The sequence below is a fragment of the Paramisgurnus dabryanus genome, chromosome 21, assembly GCF_030506205.2.
Source record: "Paramisgurnus dabryanus chromosome 21, PD_genome_1.1, whole genome shotgun sequence".
In the NCBI taxonomy this organism is placed as follows: domain Eukaryota; kingdom Metazoa; phylum Chordata; class Actinopteri; order Cypriniformes; family Cobitidae; genus Paramisgurnus; species Paramisgurnus dabryanus.
Window position 1 is genome coordinate 8,671,512 of NC_133357.1, and position 22,551 is coordinate 8,694,062.

Below are 22,551 nucleotides of genomic sequence, written 5' to 3' on the forward strand. Positions count from 1 at the left end.
GTACTAACTTTAAAACATTGAAAAAAACTTAAAAACATAGGCATGACTTTAAAATAGCACTTCTTAGGAATTTCATGTGTTGTAGCAGTTAAGTCACTGTCGTGTCGCTGTCAATATAAAAGTCACTTTTGATAAAACCCTGTTAAATAAATGCATGCAGACATTTGAAGTTCTCGAGCTACATATTGACGAGCTATAATCTCTGCATATGTATATAGCATAACTAGGTTTATGGTAACTATGTTTGTTTGTGCGTGCGTGCGTTTTCTCTTATCATAGTTCAGAGAGTGGGAGGGTTTCAGAGTGGAACCTTATTAATACAGAAATATCGTGACGTGAGATGGGCGCGGTTTAATGGGAAGATGTTTAAATCTACATAATATTTTACTATCTTTAAAGTTTTAGTTTAATGATTTTTTAGTTTAATGATTGCTATAAATAGTCTCCCAGGGCCGTTATTCATATATAAATAATTATTATTCAGACCACAGCTGAAGTTGACGTCACGTGGTACTTGTTGCTTATCTCGGCGCTTACATTTTATTGAAATGACCAAGGCCGTTTTCTATATACATGCATTATAATTAAAAGGTAGAATACAAGTGTCATCAATAAGACTAAGTACGTCTATTAAAACAGCTAGCTAACAACAGCCTTGTTTTGGTAACACTGTGTAGAGCGTAGAGTGGCAGGGCTAGTTTCCGAGAGCCATGGCTGGTTTGAGAGTGGGCATGCTGGTTTCAGGCCGGTTTGAGAAGAGCTTCTTTGATGACGCGCTGTCGTGAAGATGGCGGAAGTTCGTTTCCTAAACTGAACCTAAGTCGCTCCGTGATTCTATTATAAACTATTTCAGGACGGATTAGTTCGGCTTTTCATCACAGCCTCGTCGACAGATTCGGGTAAGAGACGGATAGTTGGTAGAGAAATATATCTGTGTTGTGTTTTACTGTGTGACAGTGGGACGCACCTTGACAGCCCGATCAATCAGTCACAACGTTTTAATCTCATATAAATGACTTAAATGTGGGATTTAGAGTCACGGGATATTATCACCATCTGTCAGAAAGTGTATGTCTGGTTATTGATTATTGATTATGATCAGCTTACATTAGCAACACGTGACATGTTAAGAGGCTTTCAGGTGTTTAGAGATCAACTTCTTCATGTCATGTTTTGGTTGAATCCTTAAAATGTTTCCCAGTTGAGCAGGTATTTCCTGAATCCTTTCAAAAATGTACTATGGTACGCATAGTTTCATAGCTACAGTTACTGTAATCATTTAAAATCATAGTAAATAATGGCGCAGTTGATAAAAGCTTCATTCGTATTTGGGTAAAGTCTCTCTTCTGGTGATTTGTCGTGGTTATTATCACACACATTAATGACATTTTGAGGGAAACCGAGGGTACAGTATTATTATTGTAAATAAATCTTAATAGGATTTTCTTGAAAGATAAATGTTTCCATGTAATTTGCCAAAATAATAGCACTATAATAGTACTGCTAACTGCTATTTCGTCTAAAAAATCTTCTTGCACAGTTTAAAAGTGAATACAGTGTCATTTGAACATGGTAAATATGGTATTTTTAGGAAAACTATTACCGTAGTATAGTTTTTGTAGGTGTTACTTACATCATATTTTTGATGATCTGTTATTGAATATGTTTGTGTTTAAAGGTGTGTTGATTTGTCCCTTAAGAAAATTAACCATGGTTTTACTACAACCGAAAAACATGGTTACTAGGGGGTAACCCTACTGAAAATACCAGCTAAAACCAGCCTAAGATTGTTTGGTCAGTTTTTTAAGCTTGTCTTAGATTGTCAGGCTGGGAGACAAGCTTACCCACCAGCTTGACCAGGCCAGATGACCAGCTTAAACCAGCTAAGACTAGCCAACCAGCTTCCAGCTTGGTCAAGTTGTTTTAAACCAGTCTCCCAGCCTGACCAGCTAAAAGTGTCCGAAAGCCCCCTAAAACCAGGCTGGGAGACCAGCTTAAGCCCTATTCACACGGGATTAGTATTACCTGGTGACCTCTAGTGATTTGTAATAATTTTGGTGGTTGTCTGTGATCTACCATGTCTGTAATTTGTAAAGTAAAAATTTCCTGTGCAAATTGGCATCTCTGTAATTTGGCCAGGATTTGGTGGGGTCGTTTATCATTTTCAAGACCTTTGTTACCTGTGTGCCTTTTTATTTTTAACATGGGTTTAATTTGGATAAAAATGTGTTTTCTTTTATTTTTCTGTTGTATTTGAGTGTTGATTGAACTGGAATGTGATTTTGATATTAAAGGAATGACAGACATCACTTGTGAGAGGCAATATAACCTTCAGAAGTGTTGTGACTTGTCTTTGGGTTTCTGCTGTGTCGTCTCTGTCATGATCATTGGCCTGGAAGCTCGTTTTTGTTGCACGTGTTTATTTGTGTCTCTGGGATCGGCCGGACACACGATCACTGATGAATTATTAACCTAGAGATCAGTTCAAGTGAAAGTTTACTCCGATCTCACTGATATCTCCCTTAAACACTTGCATCAGATCATCTTTTAGATGAAGTTTTGTGAGAAGACTTGAGCTTTAATATGAAAAGCAGAGTCACAGCTAGTAGTTATGACCGATGATGATGTTAAACTAGTTCACATCATTTTAATGTTGAAGTGAATGTTTGTAGCCGATTGCTACCAGGACTTGAGTTTAAAATCAGTGAAAATATAACATTTGAACAAAGTGCAGTGAATCTGATGATGACCAGGTTTAAATCTGATATTCAGTAGACATGCGGTGTAAACAGGTTTAATATAAAAGTATAAAGACATTTGAAGTTTATGAGGTTTAAAGTGTTCAGACAAATAAGCACAGCTTTCAATTTTACTTTCAGATTTCCCAGCGTTTGACGTAACGTGTTATTCATATTCACACCGGCTCTTCCTGTTAAAGTCTAAATCTGCTGAAGTGGACCGAATAGTTTGTTAATGGTTGATGTCTAGCTTGAATGAATTTGCTGTTCTCATCTTTTTGTTCACTTTATTTTATGAAGTGCGTTTGTGTTTGTTTTGCTGTAGGTCTCTGTGTAACTCATGCGATGGCCTGCGGTGGAGTTAAAGCGGCTCCTGTTAATGGCTTCCCTATGAAAGCACAGCTTCAGATCACAGGTGTGTTATCTACATACACGCCCATAAGAAAATTAACCATGGCTTTACTACAGTAAAATCAAAAAAGTTGGTTAGTGTAGTAAAACCATGGTTTTATTGTAATCAATTAGGGCTGCATATTAAAGGGGCCATGTCACAAGATTTTTTTAAAGATATCAAATAAATCTTTGATGTCCCCAGAGTACATATGTAAAGTTTTAGCTCAAAATACCCCACAGATAATATATTATAACATGTAAAAATTGACACTTTGTAGGTATGAGCAAAAATGTGTGTTTGGATGTGTCCTTTAAAATGCAAATAAGCTGATGAAATGCAAACACTGATCGCAATGATGGTGGTTTGTTGCAATTAAAACTTAATTGTGCTGTAAATCATTTTGTTTTCTCTCTGCACTAAATGGCAGTGCTGTGGTTGGATAGTGCAGATTAAGGGGCGGTATTATTATAATAAAATCTCCTTATGACATAAGGAGAGCCAAATTTCAATGAGCACATTTTTTATGTGCCTGTAGAGAATGGTTTACCAAAACTAAGTTACTGGGTTGATCTTTTTCACATTTTCTAGGTTGATAGAAGCACTGGGGACTCAAATATAGCACTTAAACATGGAAAAAGTCAGATTTTCATGCCATGGTCCATTTTAATTGCAACCAATCATTTGCAGAATAATGTATAAATACACACACATGCATGAATATATTTAAGAAATATTTACATACATTTTTATATTTATATATAATTTATATTATATATAAATATATTTTTTCTTACAGTATACGTGTATGTGTGTGTGTATTTTTATATACAAAATTATTATATTTTATATATATATTATAATTATTATTATATAATTTTACCACAAAAAACATGGTTAATTTTCGTAAGGGGGTCTGTAACGGCCTGATTCATCCATTTACCCCTGTAAAAATAAGATAAGAAATAAGAAAACACATCTGATAAGAAAATTGTAATGGTGCCATTATAAAATCATATAAACAGAAGATAAACTAGTTATTTGATCTAATATAAAATACAAAAATTATAAAAGTATTTTTGTCAAATCTTGTTAAACTACTAAACTACATTAAATGGATGGACTACAGTTGTCAAATGGTAAATTTGTTTAATATGTAAACAGGCTTAGGAATTGTTTTGATGTGTGTGCGGTTATTTTTAGTAAAACAAAAACTTTAGTCTAGTCACCCGGTTTACTATGGTAAAGATTAGTGCTTGCAAAATCATGACATGTTGTTATACACCAATCATTGTGTGTGTGTGTGTGTGTGTGTGTGTGTGTGTGTAGTGATCTCAGCCAAACTAAAGGATAATAAGAAGAACTGGTTCGGTCCCAGTCCATATGTTGAGGTTTGTGTGGATGGTCAATCCAAGAAGACAGAGAAATGCAATAACACACATTCACCCAAATGGAAACAGCCCATCACTGTGTAAGTGTTGATTTATTTCTCATTGACTTCCAGCATCTGTTTTTATTCAACACACACAGGCTCAGTTTTCAGCCCTCTCTTCAGATTGACTTTAATCTTGACATGAAACAATGATGTCATCAGAATTCACTATTAATGTTATTATAAGTGCTGTTTGTTTAGGCACACATCACTGTTGTTATTGTCATGCTTGATTTCAGAGGGTTTTTGTAGTTAAGATGACGTCTGAGCAGAATATCAGTGTGCTGTGATCTCTCTCTTGTATGTTTCTAATAGTTTTGTATGTTGTGTTTGTCGGTCAGGATTGTTACTCCATTCAGCAAACTGATCTTCCGTGTTTGGAGTCATCAGACATTAAAATCTGACAGTCTGCTGGGCGTGGCTACGCTTGATATCAGCGAGACGCTCAAAGCTCATGACATGAAGAGTGAGTTTCTTTAAATAAACCTCAATGCATAATTATACTCACTACACCTTTAGTTTTGTTGAATCAGCATTTCTAAATAATCACAGAGAAAGAGATTAGTTAAGCACTGTATGTTTGAACACAGATATGACCTGGTTGACATCTGTGATGTCACATACACATGAAAATAAGTTTACAGACACGCCATCACAAACACAACCACACCTTTAGAGTCAAAGACAGGCGTCAGTGAAGCCCAGGGCCATTGAGTTTCAGGCCTGAACAGTCACATTGTGAACGCTGCATTGATTCTTACTTACATAAAAAAATCACAGTAAAGGATTAGTTCATTTTCTAAAAAAAAAAAATCCAGATTATTTACTCATCACCATGTCATCCAAAATGTTGATTTCTTTCTTTGTTCAGTCCAGAAGAAATTATGTTTTTTCAGGAAAACATTCTAGGATTTTTCTTATTTTAATGGACTTTAATGGACCCCAACACTTAACAGTTTTAATGCACTTTAAAATTGCAGTTTCAAAGGACTCTAAACGATCCCAAAAGAGGCATAAGGGTCTTATCTAGCGAAACGATTGTCATTTTTGGCAAGAAAAATAATAATATGCACTTTTAAACCACACCTTCTCATCTATCTCCGGTCCTGTGACGCACCAGTGCGACCTCACATTATTGCGTAGTGACAAAGAAAGGTCACGTGTTACATATATGAAATGCACATTTGTGGACTATTGTAAACAATAAACTGACACAAAGACATTAATTAGTATCACTCCACATACAACAACGTCAGAATGGTCCTCTTTCTCCACACTTGTAAACACTGGGGCGTAGTTTGCATACATCATCCGTGACCTCTTGACGTGATGACGTATTATAAGAGGTCGCATTGGTGCATCACAGGACCGGAGATAGACAAGAAATTGTGGTTTAATAGTGCATTTTTTTTTCTTGTCAAAAATGACAATCGTTTCACTAGATAAGACCCTTATGCCTCATTTGAGATGTCTCCTTTGAAACTCTGTTGAAAAAAAACTGTCAAGTGTTGGGGTCCATTAAAGTCCATTAAAATGAGAAAATCTTGGAATGTTTTCCTCAAAAAACATAATTTCCTCTCCACTGAACAAAGAAAGACATCAGCATTTTGGATGACATGGTGGTAGTAAATTATCTGGATTTTTTCAAGAAAATTGACTAATCCTTTAAATGTAAAATGTAACTTTTGTCCTGATCAGTAGAAAAACATTTAACAGTGGTTGATGAATAAAACACACACCTGTACATCAATCACGTCAACGACATCTTTTTTTTGTTTCATTCCTATTTTCCATCATTGGGGTTGGGGTTAGAATTACTATCTGTTACATTTAAGACATCCAAACCTCAAATCTAAACCCAAAAATGGTACAAAAATTTGGAGGTGTAAAATTACAAATATAGTAATTTATTACTTTGTCACAACCCCCTTTTCCATCCTGTACCATCTGCATTCCTGTGCTTACTGATAGTGATCAAAGACTATTGTCAGAGCTGTTTATCCAATACAGTGGGGGTTAAAGGTGGTCTTCTGATTGGTTATGGTTAGTTTGAATGTATCATGTTAGGCTTAGTCACATGGTCAAGAGATAAAGGATAAAGGTCACGGTTTTCATGAGCTCTGGGCTTTTGACTTTTGTTTTCTGCCCTCTGCTTTTCTTCTTCACCTGAGTTCTTGGGTTTAAAGGTGCAGTGTGTAATTTTAAGAAGGATCTCTTGACAGAAATGCAAAATAATATACAAAACTATATTATCAGGGGTGTATAAAGACCTCTCATAATGAACCGTTATGTGTTTATTACCTTAGAACGAGAACTTTTTATCTACATGCACTGAGGGTCCCCTTACATGGAAGTCGCCATTTTATGCCGCCATTTTTGTACAGAAGCCATTAACGGACACATTTTTTTACCAAGTTGTCTCTGACGATGACATGTTTGTCCAGTGCCGGCTACCATAGCTTCTCTATGTGTTTCAAAAGCGAGGGGTGAGCAGTGGACTGAGCCGTTGGTTGCAGTTCGCGACCTCACCACTAGATGCCGCTAAAAATTACACACTGCACCTTTAAGCCATTAGACCAAGATTCCAGTTCTTAATGGTGATTCTCTTTCTTCTAAACTTTCTTTCTTTCTCTGTTCTCTATACTATCAGGTAATATCTCACATACATTGGAAACAGATAATTGAACTATGTATTATTGACCATTTCATGCATTTATAGTGTAACCATTTCAATTGTAACTTTAAGTCAGTACTGTTATTAAACCTTTTCATTTACAATGCTGTTGTTTAGTTTTGATTTAGTGTTAATACTTAAACGCTACATATTGTAATTCAATATATTTATATTCTAGCAATGCTCTCCCACATATTTTGCTATTATAACTGCACTTATTTCCGTCGTTGGTATAAGTTACAGATATAAATATAGGAAAAGCCAATACATAAAATGACACAAAAAGAAAGTCGTGGTAAACATTTGTGCTGAGTGACACAAAAAAAGCAGAAAATCGTGCCCATGAACACAAAATGAATAACTATATCACGAAATGCCTTGAGGAGGTAGGGTTGTCTCTACATACAGCAAACTCTTTCTCAGATGAGTTAAAGACAGGTTAAACTAAAGTTTGATGTTTAAATCAGAGATTGTTATGTTTCTAAAGCATCCCTGGGTTTTTGTTTCCCATCAGTTTGTGAGGTCGTGCAGACGCTGCAGCTGTGCGCAGACAGAGATCAGACGGATATCGTTGGTGATCTGTCAGTGTTATTAGACGGTCTGCAGGTGGATGAAGAGATGTTCCTCTCAGCAGAAGCCAACAACCAAAGTCAGTCTCATAATTAAAGTTAAATAATAATAAGATGATTGACTTTTTCTTTAAAGATATTCATGATGCTGTTTATTTTCCAGGCACTTTAAATGGGGATTCAGATCATGCAGATGACATAAGTCAGAGGTACGCTCAAGATAATCTCACAAATGAAGAAATTGCATGTATATCTCAATGGCAGATCACCTGTCAATCATGTTCTAACTTGATTTATTTTTGTAGTAGTTTAGGGTTAGGGTTAGTGGCAAGTCACATGATATGTTGTTTAAGATATGTCTTACAATACATTGGATTCTCTCCATAGGAGCCGAGATTCTTCTCCATCGGTGACAGACGCTCCCGAACCACCGTCTGCTCCAAACGGGCGAGTGAATGGCATGGACTCGCCTTCGGGATCATCCAGAGGGTCACGACCACCGAGACCACCCAGACCCTCTCGACCTCCACCTCTAGCCCCACGCAGACCTGCGTCTTCACCAGGTACCATACACTTGTTATGTGATCAGTAACTCTTCTCTAATTGCATTTATAGGTTACATTTTGTTAAGTAGCTGAGAACCGTAACAATATTTGATTCTTTTGCAGCTCTTTCTACTCGCTCAATTCCCGACAGCAGTGATTCATCTCGCTCAGACACTCCGGTTCGTAACCCATCGGGGGGCGGAGCCTCTGACTCTGGTCCGCCCCCCACACAGGAGCAGCCCGGTAGTGCAGCTTTCAGCATAGGCCCCGCCTCCAGCAGGATTCCCAGCATGGTCAACCCTGGACCTTTGCCCCCAGGGTAAGTTATTCAAATTATTGAACAAATATTGTGATTCATTATTCGTTTTGAGATTTAGCTTTATATCAGCGTGGTAAAGCCGTATCATTCACTGTTTGGGTTTGTAGTTGGGAGCAGCGTGTGGATCAGAGCGGGCGTGTGTATTTTGTCGACCATGTGGAAAAAAAGACAACATGGGAGAGACCAGAAGCTTTACCACCAGGGTAAGAATAGCACTATATTACTTTGGATACCTGGACGTGTGCCTTTATGCTCCCCGTGAGGTCGCTTTCGACGCTTTCTCATGTTGCACAGGTTTATTGCCGTTGTCCTCCATTTTCTTTGCAAATTGAAATCGTGAAACTACAGTATATGCACGTAAAATAAAAAAAATAATATTCTGTATGGCTTTCGCAATGCCTACTGCACTTTCAAAATATTTATTTTCTTTTTATGCTTGTTTGTGAGTTTTGTCACATCTATATTTTTTAATTGTTTAATTCTTTTAAAATGAATAGTGTACATATTTGATTAAAATCGATTCCCTATTTTCGTTTTCTAAACTTTTTTGTCTGATCGAGTGTTCAATCTATTTTCGAACGAAAAGTGACAGCTCTACGACTTATAGTCCGGAAAATACAGTATTAGAAAAAATGATGTTTGTGTTTCACTTTTAGTGGTTTTACCAACAACGGCCACTAGATGTCAATGGTGTACGACATACTCTTGTCACAAATTAATAAATGACTGTCACTGCATTATTATTATAACTGCTAAAATGGTTTGAAATATAAAAACTACATTCTTAGACCTTTCCAACCATATATAGTTAACTCAGGTGTCCTGCTCACAGGACAATGCCAGTTAAGGGGTTAAAGAATATACTTTGCATAGTTTGCATGTGTGTGTTTAAATCGTAACAGATCTCTGACCTCTCTGTCATGCAATATGCTGGATCTCTCTCTCTCTCTCTCTCTCTCTCTCTAAGAGGTGTTTTCGACTAAGGATTTTCATAGTCGAATCTGATTCGTTAGATTTTGCCAAGTCATTGTCTTTCCCATTATAAGAAAAAGATTAACAAGCTATACTACAGCTAAATATTTTTTTTAAACAAAAAAAAATTAAAGAACAATTTCTCAACAAGAAGGCTTTTTAAGTGCAAATTTACAGAGCATGGGTAAATACAGAACAAAGCCGTGTTTTAAAGAAATTAAAAGTAAGCAGAGAAGTAGAGAAGGCAATGAATATTTATGTATGGCATTTTCAATAGTATATTAGGAGATCAATTAATGTGTATCTATAAAGTATGAAAACAAATAAATCATTATTTTGGCTAAATTAAGCTGGATAGATCATTTTTAGTCAGAAAGATTTGTCATCATTTCAGAACAAGTTAAAATGAACTTACATTACAAAACAACCTACATTATATCTGAGTGTTACTTGGTCAAAAATATGTAGAAATATAGCCTATGCGAGTAAATAATTACAGAATAAAAATGTTTGTTCTGACTGAACAAAAAGCCGTTAATTAATCGGACTCTCTGCAACATAGTGGACGTGCTTAAACAGTCGAGTCGCAGGTGATCATCAATGTTTCTAATGTTTCACGCAGATACTGTTGATGAAAAACTTTCATATCTTAATGTCCAGGTAAGAGTTAAGTGTTCAGTCAGTTAATAATAAAGCCACCGGCGTTTTGGGCTGCAGCTCTGGAGTGGACGCTGTATACTAAGAAAAAACCTATAAAGGTTTTTATTTTAAGTGGTTTTGATGCTGGTAAGCAATCAGTTATATTATGGCGCTTTGTATTTGTGTTGATCAGTTAAATTAAAGTAATTTTATTCTTTAAAACTTTTAATCTTTAAAACTCTACACTAGATGCAGACGACGCTACAGTTATTCTATCATCTTAGTTTCACTTCTGCATAGTATTACATTTTGAATAGAAATGTACGAAAAACAAGTTACTCTCTTAACTCTTGACAATCTATTTTACCTCTATTTTAAGTATGATGTGAAAAACAAGAAGGTATTATAGCCATATAGGCATGGCTATATATGAATTTAACGTGAAAAGCGCGGATGTTGCAGTTACTTGTTATCCATGCAGTTAAACTTCTCAGTGCTGCTGCTCATTGGTTACATAACACTTCCCTACTATTCGACTATGAGGTGCATAGTTGAATCAGACGTCTCTGAATTGAATCGTCGAATCCTCGACTATAAGAAGTCATATATATACAGTATATCATGGACTAGAAATAACTTTTGTTGCAATTTTATGAAACTATTTAACAAATCCTGTGATGAGAGTAATTCATCGATTAAATGATTTTTGACAGAATCGGTAATAACTGTTAGTTTCTCTAATCATCCCTGTCACTCTTTTGCAGTTGGGAGCGTCGAGTGGACCCTATGGGTCGGGTTTATTTTGTGGATCACATCACCAGGAGCACGACGTGGCAGCAGCCCACAATGGAGACGGTTCGTAACTATGAGCAGTGGCAGCACCAACGCAGTCAGCTGCAGGGAGCCATGCAACAATTTAACCAGAGATTCATTGTTGGGGTGAGGAAAAGCAAATTCAACACATAAACAAGCCATGTTATGTTATTTTATGCTTAATTGTGAAATATGTCATGTTGTTAATGAACATTAAAGCAAATGTGTTGTTACAGGACCAGGCTACAATCAATCAGAATAAAGAGTTTGATCCTTTGGGTCCTCTGCCACATGGATGGGGTGAGAGACCACCATATTTTACTTTCTCTATAAACTGAGGCTTTTTTAGAGTAGCGGACACACTTTTATTATTCTGGTAACCTTATTATCTGCACCTGCGACTAAAATTAACCACTACATCCTTCAGTGTCCCAATTTAATAAATGAGAAAGACGCTCTGTCTGTGTAAACCAGCCGCTGAAAATGTCTCGCCTGCTGAAAATAGCTGAGGATGATTTGCTGGAGACCACGTTTGCAAAAGTTTAATCTTGCTTTTATTATTTCCTAAAGTCATCCTGATAATCTTTCCTCCTTCTCTCTATCTCTCTTATAGAAAAGAGAACAGACTCGACTGGTAGAGTTTATTTTGTTCATCACGCGACCCGGTCGACACAGTGGGAAGATCCACGCACTCAAGGGTCAGAACCGTGCTTTCTTCTTTCTGTGTGTTGTTTAGTCTATTACCCGCTCTATTGGGTCACACCATGACAAAAGACCTCCAGGTGTGACTGATGACCCTTATTAAAGTCTGATAATGGCTGTGTTTCTCTGTGCAGTCTGCTAAATGAGAAGCCCCTGCCTGAGGGGTGGGAGATGAGGTTCACGGTCGATGGAATTCCTTATTTTGTAGATCACAATCGGAGAGCCACCACCTACATTGATCCACGGACTGGAAAATCCTCTCTGTGAGTGTAAAACACAACACACCCACACATGTATCATTCCCTTCTTAGAGTGATGTTATCAGTAGGTTATTTAGGGGCTGTTTACACTTGGTATTAAGATGTGTTTTCATCGATCGGATCACAAGTGGACGAGAGAGACACATTACGTTTACACCTGGTATTTAAATCCGTCTCTTTTGTCCACTTTCGACCGCATCTGTCCTGAATACTGTGAGGGGGTGGTCTGTGAGACGGTGGGCGAGTCTCTCTGCTGTCATTCAAACGCGAGCGGGAGTAATTATGAGTTTATATGGACGCAAACTTATATTATGTCGGAGTCCGCTGCTTGTTTAGCAAGTATACTTGCTGCACAGTGTTTTGTACGTTTATTTGTTGGAGCTTTCTCTGAATTTTCAGCGCAATTGATGAAATAAGATCGCGCAACTTTCACGCTTTCAAAACGAAACTACGGAGAACACCCCGCAGTAGTTTTATCAATGAAAGGCTAAAAATAGCGCTTTCACCGTATGTTCACGGCAGAAGTCAAAAAAGACGTAAAATTAGTGTTTAATACCTCAGATTAGATAAATGGGCGGAGAGAAGGCGGTCGCGTGTGGCTGTTCGAGCGCATTCAACCACATTGCGTTCCGCAACTCCAAAGCGATCCGATCGAAAGTGGTTTCGACTACCTCTGAATGTGGTTGAAAGTGGTCGAAAGTGGACGCGTTCAAAACGTTTTGAACACCGTTTACACCTGGCATTAACGTCGTCCACTTGTGATCCGATCGACGAAAACGCATGTTAATGCCAAGTGTAAACAGCCTCTTAGTGTTTGCATCATGATGACATCAGAGGTTCTGTGGGATTAGAAAGTAGTATGTGCTGTGTCAAATTCAGTGTCACATCAGGTCGAAATTCAGTGGCACACTCTCAAATTTTGGTGGCAGTCTGGAGCCCTGAGCTATGTGTTTCTGTGGCATTATGATGTCATCATCTGTGAGGTTCTTTAGTGTTTGAATTATGATGACATCAGCTGTGAGGTTTGATCGCATTATGTCATCAGCAGTGAGGTTTTTTAGTGTTGCATCATGATGACATCAGCTGTGAGGTTCGATCGCATTATGATGTCATGAGCAGTAGGGGTGTGCAAAAAAATCGATTCACATTTGAATCACGATTCAAGCTTTGCCGATTCAGAATCGATTCATAGAATCCCAAAAATCGATTCATATTTTTTTGTAATGCCGTGTTACTATTGTCCGGAAATGAGTTTATCTCAGTATTCCCATAGATGGCGCTGCGTCGTATTCAATCTGACGCCTGCACACTCTTGTCACAGTGTTTCCCACACATTGACTTTACTTATGGGCACGCTGCCCAGTTATATTAACAAGTGCCCAAGTATTTCTGGCGTCAAATTTTGTCTTTATTGTTTTTCCGTGATCATGACACTCTTTAATAATGACATTTTGTGTGCGACATGATGAGTTCGGTGTGCGTTCACGTGCTCTCTGTTTCTCAATGAATTATGCGACTGCGATGCGAACAAGCTCGTGTCACATTGTATCCTTCATGTTTCTGAACTTGAGCAGATTTTTACCATTAGAGGATTTGACCGAGCACCTGTGGACCATATGGTTCTGGGTTTTTATTTGAAATGGTCAGTCGGGTCTGGGTCAGTCATAGTTAAATTACTTCGGGTCCCAAGTCTGATTAATATTGTGTGTAAAACCCGAGTCGCACAGAGAATGGCCGTGAGTGCTACCGCGCTAAAGCTCGCGTGCAGTTTCAGCGTGCCGACGGTTTCTATGGCGATAACAACTGGCTCTTGTTTTGAAAGTCACGACCACGCGCTGGATGCTAATGTTAAGCCTATTGCACTGAACAGGTAAAACTAAAGCTGACTCAAGAATTACAAAACGCAAAGCTGTAATGTAAAGTCCCCTGTCATTGGGACAGCAAGCAGACTTTTGAATCTGAAATAATGAGTGGATTTAGCCTTTTTTAATCGGCAAGAGAGAAATAGAAAGAGAGGCACTTTTCCTGCTTCTGCTCTATCTAATAGACATAATAACCATTATAACACCAGTCACATTTATAATCTATAGACCTGCATGTCTATCATTTATATACTATATTATTGTATTTAATAGAGTTTGATAAAAGGGGTCATCTAATTGCTTCATAACAGTTTTTATTTTTCCATAAAGACATAAAGTAATATCAAACTACATTTAATTTGTTGTGTTTCTTTTCTTTAAAATTGTATATCTACTGCAATCAGTCACATAGGAAACAGTAAACTACATTTACATACTGTGAATCGTTTTTGAATCGAAAATCGATTTTGAATCAAATCTTGAGCCTAAAAATTGGAATCAAATCGTGAAATTTTCTGAATCGTGCACCCCTAATGAGCAGTGAGGTTCTTTAGTGTTTGAATCATGATGACATCAGCTATAAAGGTGCTTTAATGTTTGAATTATGATGTCATCAGTTAGATTCTGTCTCGTTTATAATTTCCTGTCATATTATGATGTCATCAGTGGTGATAGGACAATATTTTGCAGAGGCTGATATATCAGCGGAGTTTTGGACTTTTTTAATTTTTTCAATCGGCCAGTAAATTTCTCTATTACTTAAATTTGATTTAGTGTCACTTAGTGTCATTTAATGTAAAGCCAAAGTCTGACAGAGAGTAAAATGACCAATCATTATTCACATTTTAACATGACATCATGTTGTGTCACACACAACACCACAGTAGTTCAACACACAAACAGTACTGTGAGATGTCAGACATTAATTATGTCTTGTAAATATGTTTGAAGTACTTTAAAAGGGTATGTTTATATATGTTATGCATAACAAATGTTTATTTAGTTTCACTAATTTCCTGTTTGTCTTTTATTTATTGTAATAACATTTGTGTTATATCAGCCATAAGCTTTCTTAATATTGGTTGGGTTTCTTAATGACACCGGCCATACCCCCCCCCCATATCGGTCGACCACTAATCATCATCAGCTGTGAGGTTGTGTCTTCTTATGATGTCATCATGACTTCTCTGATATAACACTTGTTGGCTGATGGCATCATTGTTTAAATCATCTCGTTAATTATTTCATGAATAATTCCGGACCTGAGTGATGCATGTTGATTTATTTTGTGCTTTGAGACCCAGATGAAATCTCTTTCAGACAGTCAGCATGTGTTAACACACAGTGAGTTATCAGATGTATAGCAGGTAAAACCGGTTTGTTTGTGTCAGAGGAGCGAAACTGCTGTGGACTGCTCAGGAAAGACAACACGCCTCTTACTGTTGAGTCAGGAAATGTTTTCATTGATCTACATTAAAGTGTTTTGATGAAAGATAATCCTCCACGTCAGAAGAATGTTCATGTGAAAACAATATCAGCTGAAATCCATCACAAATAAACATCTGAACTCATATCTTATATAATAAATACTCAGGGTGGGTTAGATTAAATGATGTTTGGATTGTGTTTTTAACCTGAGATTTGTTTTGCTGTTTCTCAGTGAGAACGGCCCTCAGATCACATACGTACGAGACTTTAAAGCCAAAGTTCAATACTTCAGATTCTGGTGTCAGGTGAGCACCGCCTATGATTCATTCAGTCATTATCAATGTCAATGATTGTTTTTGATGATGTTTTATTTCAAATGTCTTCTCTTTGTTTTTTATTTCTATAGCAATTAGCAATGCCACAGCACATAAAGATCACAGTCACTCGTAAGACTCTGTTTGAAGACTCATTCCAGCAGGTGCTCTTAGATTTTATTATCCACGTGAATCTCTACATCAGCACAATCCGTACGGTGAAATAATGCTCTCGTGTGTCTCTACAGATCATGAGCTTCAGTGCACAAGATCTCCGCAGAAGACTGTGGATCGTCTTCCCTGGAGAGGAGGGGCTTGATTATGGGGGCGTGGCCAGGTAGATCCAGATCACACCACAAACATCGCTCCATTTTTCACAGTTTTAACAGGTTTGACAGTAATTGTGTGTTTGCTGCAGGGAATGGTTTTTCCTGTTATCCCACGAGGTGTTGAACCCCATGTACTGTCTCTTCGAGTACGCCGGGAAAGACAACTACTGCCTCCAGATAAACCCCGCCTCCTCCATCAACCCTGACCACCTCAAATACTTCAAGTTCATTGGTCGTTTCATTGCAATGGTAATCTTTTCTCTTCATGTCTCTTCTGTGCTCTTTGTCAGATTGAATTCAGGATAAGACCGATATAAGTCATTTCATCTTTACAGTCTTTTCATTGTGGTCACTGTGTAACATAAACATTATAATGGCTGAAATATATCTGCATATGTCTTTGGATGTTAGACTTTTTGTTTTTCTATGTGATTCCCGCAGGCATTGTTTCACGGGAAGTTTATCGACACGGGCTTCTCTTTACCGTTCTACAAGCGGATCTTGAATAAACCTTTGGCTCTGAAAGATCTCGAGTCCATTGATCCAGAGTTTTACAACTCACTCATCTGGATCAAGTCAGTTTATCTGCTTGCCTTGTTTCCTTGTTTTGAAACTACTGCCCTGTTTAGTGAAGCTTGTGTTAATAATATCAACTACATAGTTTATTTACATAATCATTTATCAGCTCAGTGTTTGTGTCTCTGTATTGCCATTCAAGGTTTTATTTTGCTTTAACTTCGTTTTGCTTTGCAGATTTACTCCAAACAGCCTCTCTACTAAAAACAAAGTTATTTAAATGTATTGAAATGGAGCTGTTATATAAAACTAAGATCTTCCTGTTATACACTAGTCAACATTTGAAGTGGATCAAAACCTTTCCTTAAAGTTGTCTCAAAACCAATACCCAATACTCGTTCTGGTCTTGGGACAAATTTGATGAACGTTTTTTATCCACTTCAAATATTGACTAGTATATTTAGGGCCCTATGATTTCAGCGCCGCAGAAAACACAGATGAATATAAAATATAAAATTTACTCTATAGAGCTGAATTTGGCACATTTTGTATAAACAAACTTTTAAAAGCCATTATAACTTATTTGCAAATATCAGTTTGTTGAAGTGGTATTCTTAACCAGCAAATAAAAGATACCCGGTGACATGATTACACACTGTCAACTATAAACATTCATTCTGAATAGAGAAAACCATGTCGAAGAGACCCTCTGATACCACAAAGTCTTAAAAAAACTAAGAAATTAAAATGAAGACCCTCCTCACATACAGAGGCTGTCTCTAATAATGGCCATCAAGCAGTTTTTGATCTCTCTTTTTATTTTTACTGTTCACTTAATTTGACAACACTTTGACTGACAATAAGATTCAGTGATGGATTATTTTGTAAGCATTACCAAAATATTAAAACATTACAAAAATTTACTTTTAATGGAAACCATTAATAAACTACGGAGCCCCTAAGGGGACATGGAGCAAAAATTAAATAAAGTTTAGTTTCATGTGCTCACGTGAAACTTTCATGTGCAGATTTTTTTTTTAAGTTTAGTTTCGCGTGCTCGCGTGAAACTATCGCGTGCTCGCATGAAACTATCGCGGGCTCGCGTGAAACTATCGCGTGCTCGCATGAAACTATCGCGGGCTCGCGTGAAACTATCGCGTGCTCGCGTGAAACTATCGCGTGCTCGCATGAAACTATCGCGGGCTCGCGTGAAACTATCGCGCGCGCACATGAAACTTTCGCTTTCACATGCGCGCGCGATAGTTTCACGTGCTTGCGCGATAGCTTCATGTGAGCACGCAAAACTAAACTTTAAAAAAAAAATCTGCACATGAAAGTTTCACGTGAGCACATGAAACTAAACTATAGATTTTTTTTACTCCAATGTCACCTTAGGGGCTCGGTAATAAACTGTTGTTGAATTGTATAAGTTTAATAATTCTGATAACTTACATTTAATTAATTAATTTACTCAATCTCAAAACAATTCAACGAAAACTGAATTCAGAAAAAATAAAATCGAATTTAAGAATAAATTGAACAGAATTTGAGAAAAAATAATACGGAATTTGAAAAAAAAAATAAAACCAGAATTTGAGAAAAAAATTAAACAAAATTTGAGAAAAAATAAAACTGAATTCAGAAAAAATGTATCAAAATTTGAGAGAAAATAAAACGGAATTTGAGAAAAAATAAAACAAAATTTGAAAATAAATAAAACTGAATTTAAGAAAAATAAAACCGAATTTGAGAAAACCAAAATCGGAATTTGCGAAAAAATAAAAAAGGATTTATAAAAACATAAATTGGAATTTGGGAAAAAATTAAACGAAATTTTAGATAAAAATAAAAATTAATTTGAGAAAAAATAAAACTGAATTTGAGAGAGTAATGTTTAGCACCTAGCAATTTAATATGTAACACCTGTCATACAGTAATATAGCTCACCTGTGATTAAATACCTGTAAACGTGTGTGTGTGTTTTAGGGATAATAACATTGAGGAGTGCGGGCTGGAGATGTTTTTCTCCGTGGATAAGGAGATCCTGGGTGAGGTGACGACTCACGACCTGAAACCAGACGGAGGGAACATCCAGGTCACAGAGGAGAACAAAGAGGAGTACATCAGGTAACACAACCCATCTAACACATACAAAACACTTCAATGGTTTTCACGTTTCTCACTCAGTCACATGTTTATACATCTGAGAATATAGTCTGGCTGTACTTTTAGTCATTACTTTGATGTAAAAACATTACACATTTGTCATCGTCCTGTTCATCATCAAGTTGTTAGACATCATCACATATATCTGATGCTCTGTACCGCTTGCTGTATTAATGTTGACTTTTGTGACGGGTCTCCTCGCTGTTGGGATGGGGCGGTGGGCGAGTGATGATGTCACCGATCAAACTAATCAATAATGGCATCCGTGGAACGCTGTTTTCATTATGGATTATTTTGGTCTGTAGACTCTGATTACAGCCACATGAAGTTAGTTTGTCTTTAAATCGTCTTGTGTTCAGACTGGTAGCAGAATGGAGATTATCTCGTGGAGTAGAGGAACAGACTCAAGCGTTCTTCGAAGGCTTTAATGAAGTTCTTCCACAGCAGTACCTGCAGTATTTTGATGCCAAAGAGCTGGAGGTGACTGCACATAAACTTTCATCAAATACATCTTTTATATCATTTACTTGATTTACTTTTTTAAGATACTGCTTGGGTCTTTTCTGTTACACAGTAAACGCAGGATTGTCAGAAGTCATGAAAGTGTTTTTGTGTTGTTGTTGTTGTTGTAGGTGATGTTGTGTGGAATGCAGGAAATTGATTTGATTGACTGGCAGAGAAACACTATTTACAGACATTACACGGGTAACAGTAAACAGATCCTCTGGTTCTGGCAGGTAACTTCAGCTTCTTTACCATAGTAAATCAAATGTTTTACCCAGACTCCTGAATACAACTTTGTAATTTCTCTCTCGTTCTCTCTGTGTAGTTCATTAAAGAGATGGATAATGAGAAGCGTATGAGACTATTGCAGTTTGTTACTGGTACCTGTCGTCTGCCCGTCGGAGGGTTTGCTGATCTGATGGGTGAGTGTCTCTCTCTCTCGCGCACACACACAAGTGTATCTGTCACCAGGCCTTCATGAGTCACATGTCAAACCTCTTTTTTTGGCTATAACATGCACATGGCTGTAGCAGACACACACGGGCTATGACACATCTCTAAAGCATCAGGTCTGACTCTTAGGGGCTGTGCACACCAAAACTTTTAAACGCGGCTGAAAACGCCTGGAGGACGCCATATGTCAGCTGTTTTTTTCAGCTGAGTGTCAGCTTTCTTCAACTGAGCGCTTTGGTAGCTGTGATACTTCAGCTGTGAGCCGGTTGGTTGCTGTGGTAATGTCCTGCCTCTTCTCCACTGTGATTGGACAGCCGTGTGAGAACTGACATTGACAAGCGGAGATTTTCACCCAAAGTTGAATATTGTTCAACTCTCGGTGCTGAGAGCGGAAAAACCGACGAGCGGCGGTTTTCAGCACGGAAAAAAAAACTTCTAGCTGCTGGCTTATTTGAACAACGCAGAGCTTCCATTGGAATCAATTGAAAACATGCGCCGGCCGCGGGCGTAAAAGCTTCGGTGTGCACGCCCCCTTAACCCCTGCCTACAGCTTAGTATATTTGTCTCTTTCTCTTCATCCTATGGGAATATCACTACGACACAGCGTGTTAACCCCTCTTTCATTAACTGATTCTCATCCAGAATTAAATAATTTTTATCAGATCGGTCACAGGACAGCAGATCTGACCTGCTGGCTTACCGGTCGAGTGTCCAACACACATTTCACAAGTTAATCATTACACTAAAGTTTATCTGATAATGGCTGATGATGTCATAAGTGTGGTGTTTGTTTATAGGAAGTAACGGGCCGCAGAAGTTCTGTATTGAGAAGGTCGGGAAGGAGAATTGGCTTCCCCGTAGTCACACATGGTAAACTTCTCTCTTCTATTCTTTCATCTGAGTGATCTTTATAAGTTAGTCTTTGCTGAGGATTAGTTATACAGGTGATATTTTTAGGGGGATAGATTGACTGCCATTCAGTTTCTATTTTTATTGATGCACAGTAATATTTCATTAACTACTAAGCTGTCAATTAAATGTCAAATGTTTAACTTTTTGTGCTTGTAATGTCAGTAATAATCCCATTTAACCTGTCTGTCTGTCTGTCTGTAGTTTTAATCGTCTGGATCTGCCGCCGTACAGAAGTTATGAGCAGATGAAGGAGAAGCTGATGTTTGCTATAGAGGAGACTGAAGGTTTTGGACAGGAGTGAGACACACAAACACACAACAGAGAGGACGGCCGGAGCGATGTCAAATCTCATGATTATAAACTCACACGTCATCGTGTGCTCGTGAGAGAACAATACATCCCTCAATGATCCAGCACACCGGTGCATTATGGGAAACTGGGGTTTTCTTCACTCACCTGTCACTTATTCATTTCTACATGACCGGTGAGATGATGGGATTGAAATAAGCATGTAAGATACGTGACTCTGATGTTTTTATTAATCCAGCGAGCTGTTTCTCGTATCTAAAACTCCTGAAGACCAGACATTGTGAAGTGTGTGTGTGATTTATGTTATGAACCCTAGTAGAGGGTCTACTTGTGCCTTTATTTCCACCATCATGCAGAAGATTCAAATCTCATCCAGTCATTCAGCACAGCAATATAAAAGTGTAGCTTTCTTAAACGGCCACGATTCCTAGTTCAAAACTGACCAAAATACTTCATGTTAGAGCTTTAAAAGAGCGAAACTCACAGAAACTGTCTCAATAATAGTTGTTTTATACAATCATGAGATTCTGGCTGATAGAAACTGAGACAGGATTTTAGATTTATTGCATATATTCAAGTACTGAATCATTTATTTCAAATAAATAGAAATCGTGTTATTTTAGATGCAAATGTGACCTTAAATGTGAGTTTATTTGAGACTAAAGTTTAAAAAGAGAGGTTTTATTAGAGATGCATGCATAAACATGATCTAGTTAACCCTAGTTATATAGGGCAACTGATTTATAAAAGCATTCATTGAAATACTGTGAGAGCCCTCCGGCCGTCCAGCGAGTCATTGTGTTTATTGAGGGGCGGTTTCACGGACAGGGTTTAGATTAAGCCTTAGTTACATTTAAGTAGTTTTACAAACAAACCTTACCAAAAACACTACAGGTGTGCATCCTAAGACAAAACGATGACACTGATATTTGTTAAGATGCATTTTAGTCTGGGATTAGGATAAACCCTGTCTGGGAAACCACCCTTTAGAGTCTAAACCACTGGAGATGACCCATAAGACGCACAGTAGTTTAGTGCATTATGGGTAATAATGGCATGGCTTATGTGAATGACTGTTCAGGATCTTTATGATTTTTAGGTTATAACATCATCTATATTTATTTAAAGTTATTTAACCCATAACTATAGTTTAACCAATTCTGGGAAGATGGTTCATAAAGTAATCATTTCTTCTTCTTCTTCATCATGTAAACTGAAGCGCTTTCTCGCTCTGTATATGAACTGAAAACTGTACATGGTGTGAATACTCGATCTCCTCTATATTAAAACTACAATTAAATGATTTAAGTATTAAGTAGAAGCGACCGCTTTCATGGTTGTTTCAGAAATTATTTCCTAGAGTTGATTTGTATGTATAGTAAAATCATCTTCAGTTGAATAAATAATTAAATTGAAATGTCCCGTTTTCATTTGTAATGCAAAAAGATGCCAAAACGCATCTGGATGACAACAATCGGATATGAAAGGTTTGAAATGTGTGAAAATCATCAGCTGGTTGTCCATCTGTGTCCCCCTGACAACATCAAATCAGTACACACAGTATGGCTGAAATTTATCTAAGACTAGTTAATATTCATAAACAACTAGTAGATGTAGAATTGAAAGGAACACATGTTATTTGTGTGTATATACACCAATAAAATGATGCATGTGTGTGTGTGAAGCCATATTAAAGGGATAGAT

General features: G+C 37.4%; 1 protein-coding gene across 1 annotated transcript; it reads left to right on the top strand.

Moving 5' to 3' along the window:
* Positions 1–744: 744 nt before the first annotated feature.
* itchb (itchy E3 ubiquitin protein ligase b) lies at positions 745–22,264 on the top strand. The gene is made up of 24 exons (XM_065275630.1): positions 745–899; positions 3,064–3,153; positions 4,459–4,600; positions 4,903–5,027; positions 7,750–7,884; positions 7,968–8,013; positions 8,192–8,367; positions 8,473–8,668; positions 8,776–8,871; positions 11,044–11,218; positions 11,329–11,392; positions 11,706–11,790; positions 11,929–12,057; positions 15,577–15,649; positions 15,751–15,822; positions 15,907–15,995; positions 16,077–16,236; positions 16,429–16,562; positions 18,490–18,630; positions 19,029–19,149; positions 19,302–19,406; positions 19,499–19,595; positions 20,424–20,496; positions 20,740–22,264. The coding sequence occupies exons 2-24, from the start codon at positions 3,084–3,086 to the stop codon at positions 20,837–20,839; spliced, it is 2,604 nt and encodes an 867-aa protein (XP_065131702.1). The 5' UTR covers positions 745–899; positions 3,064–3,083; the 3' UTR covers positions 20,840–22,264.
* The last annotated feature ends 287 nt before the right edge of the window (positions 22,265–22,551 follow it).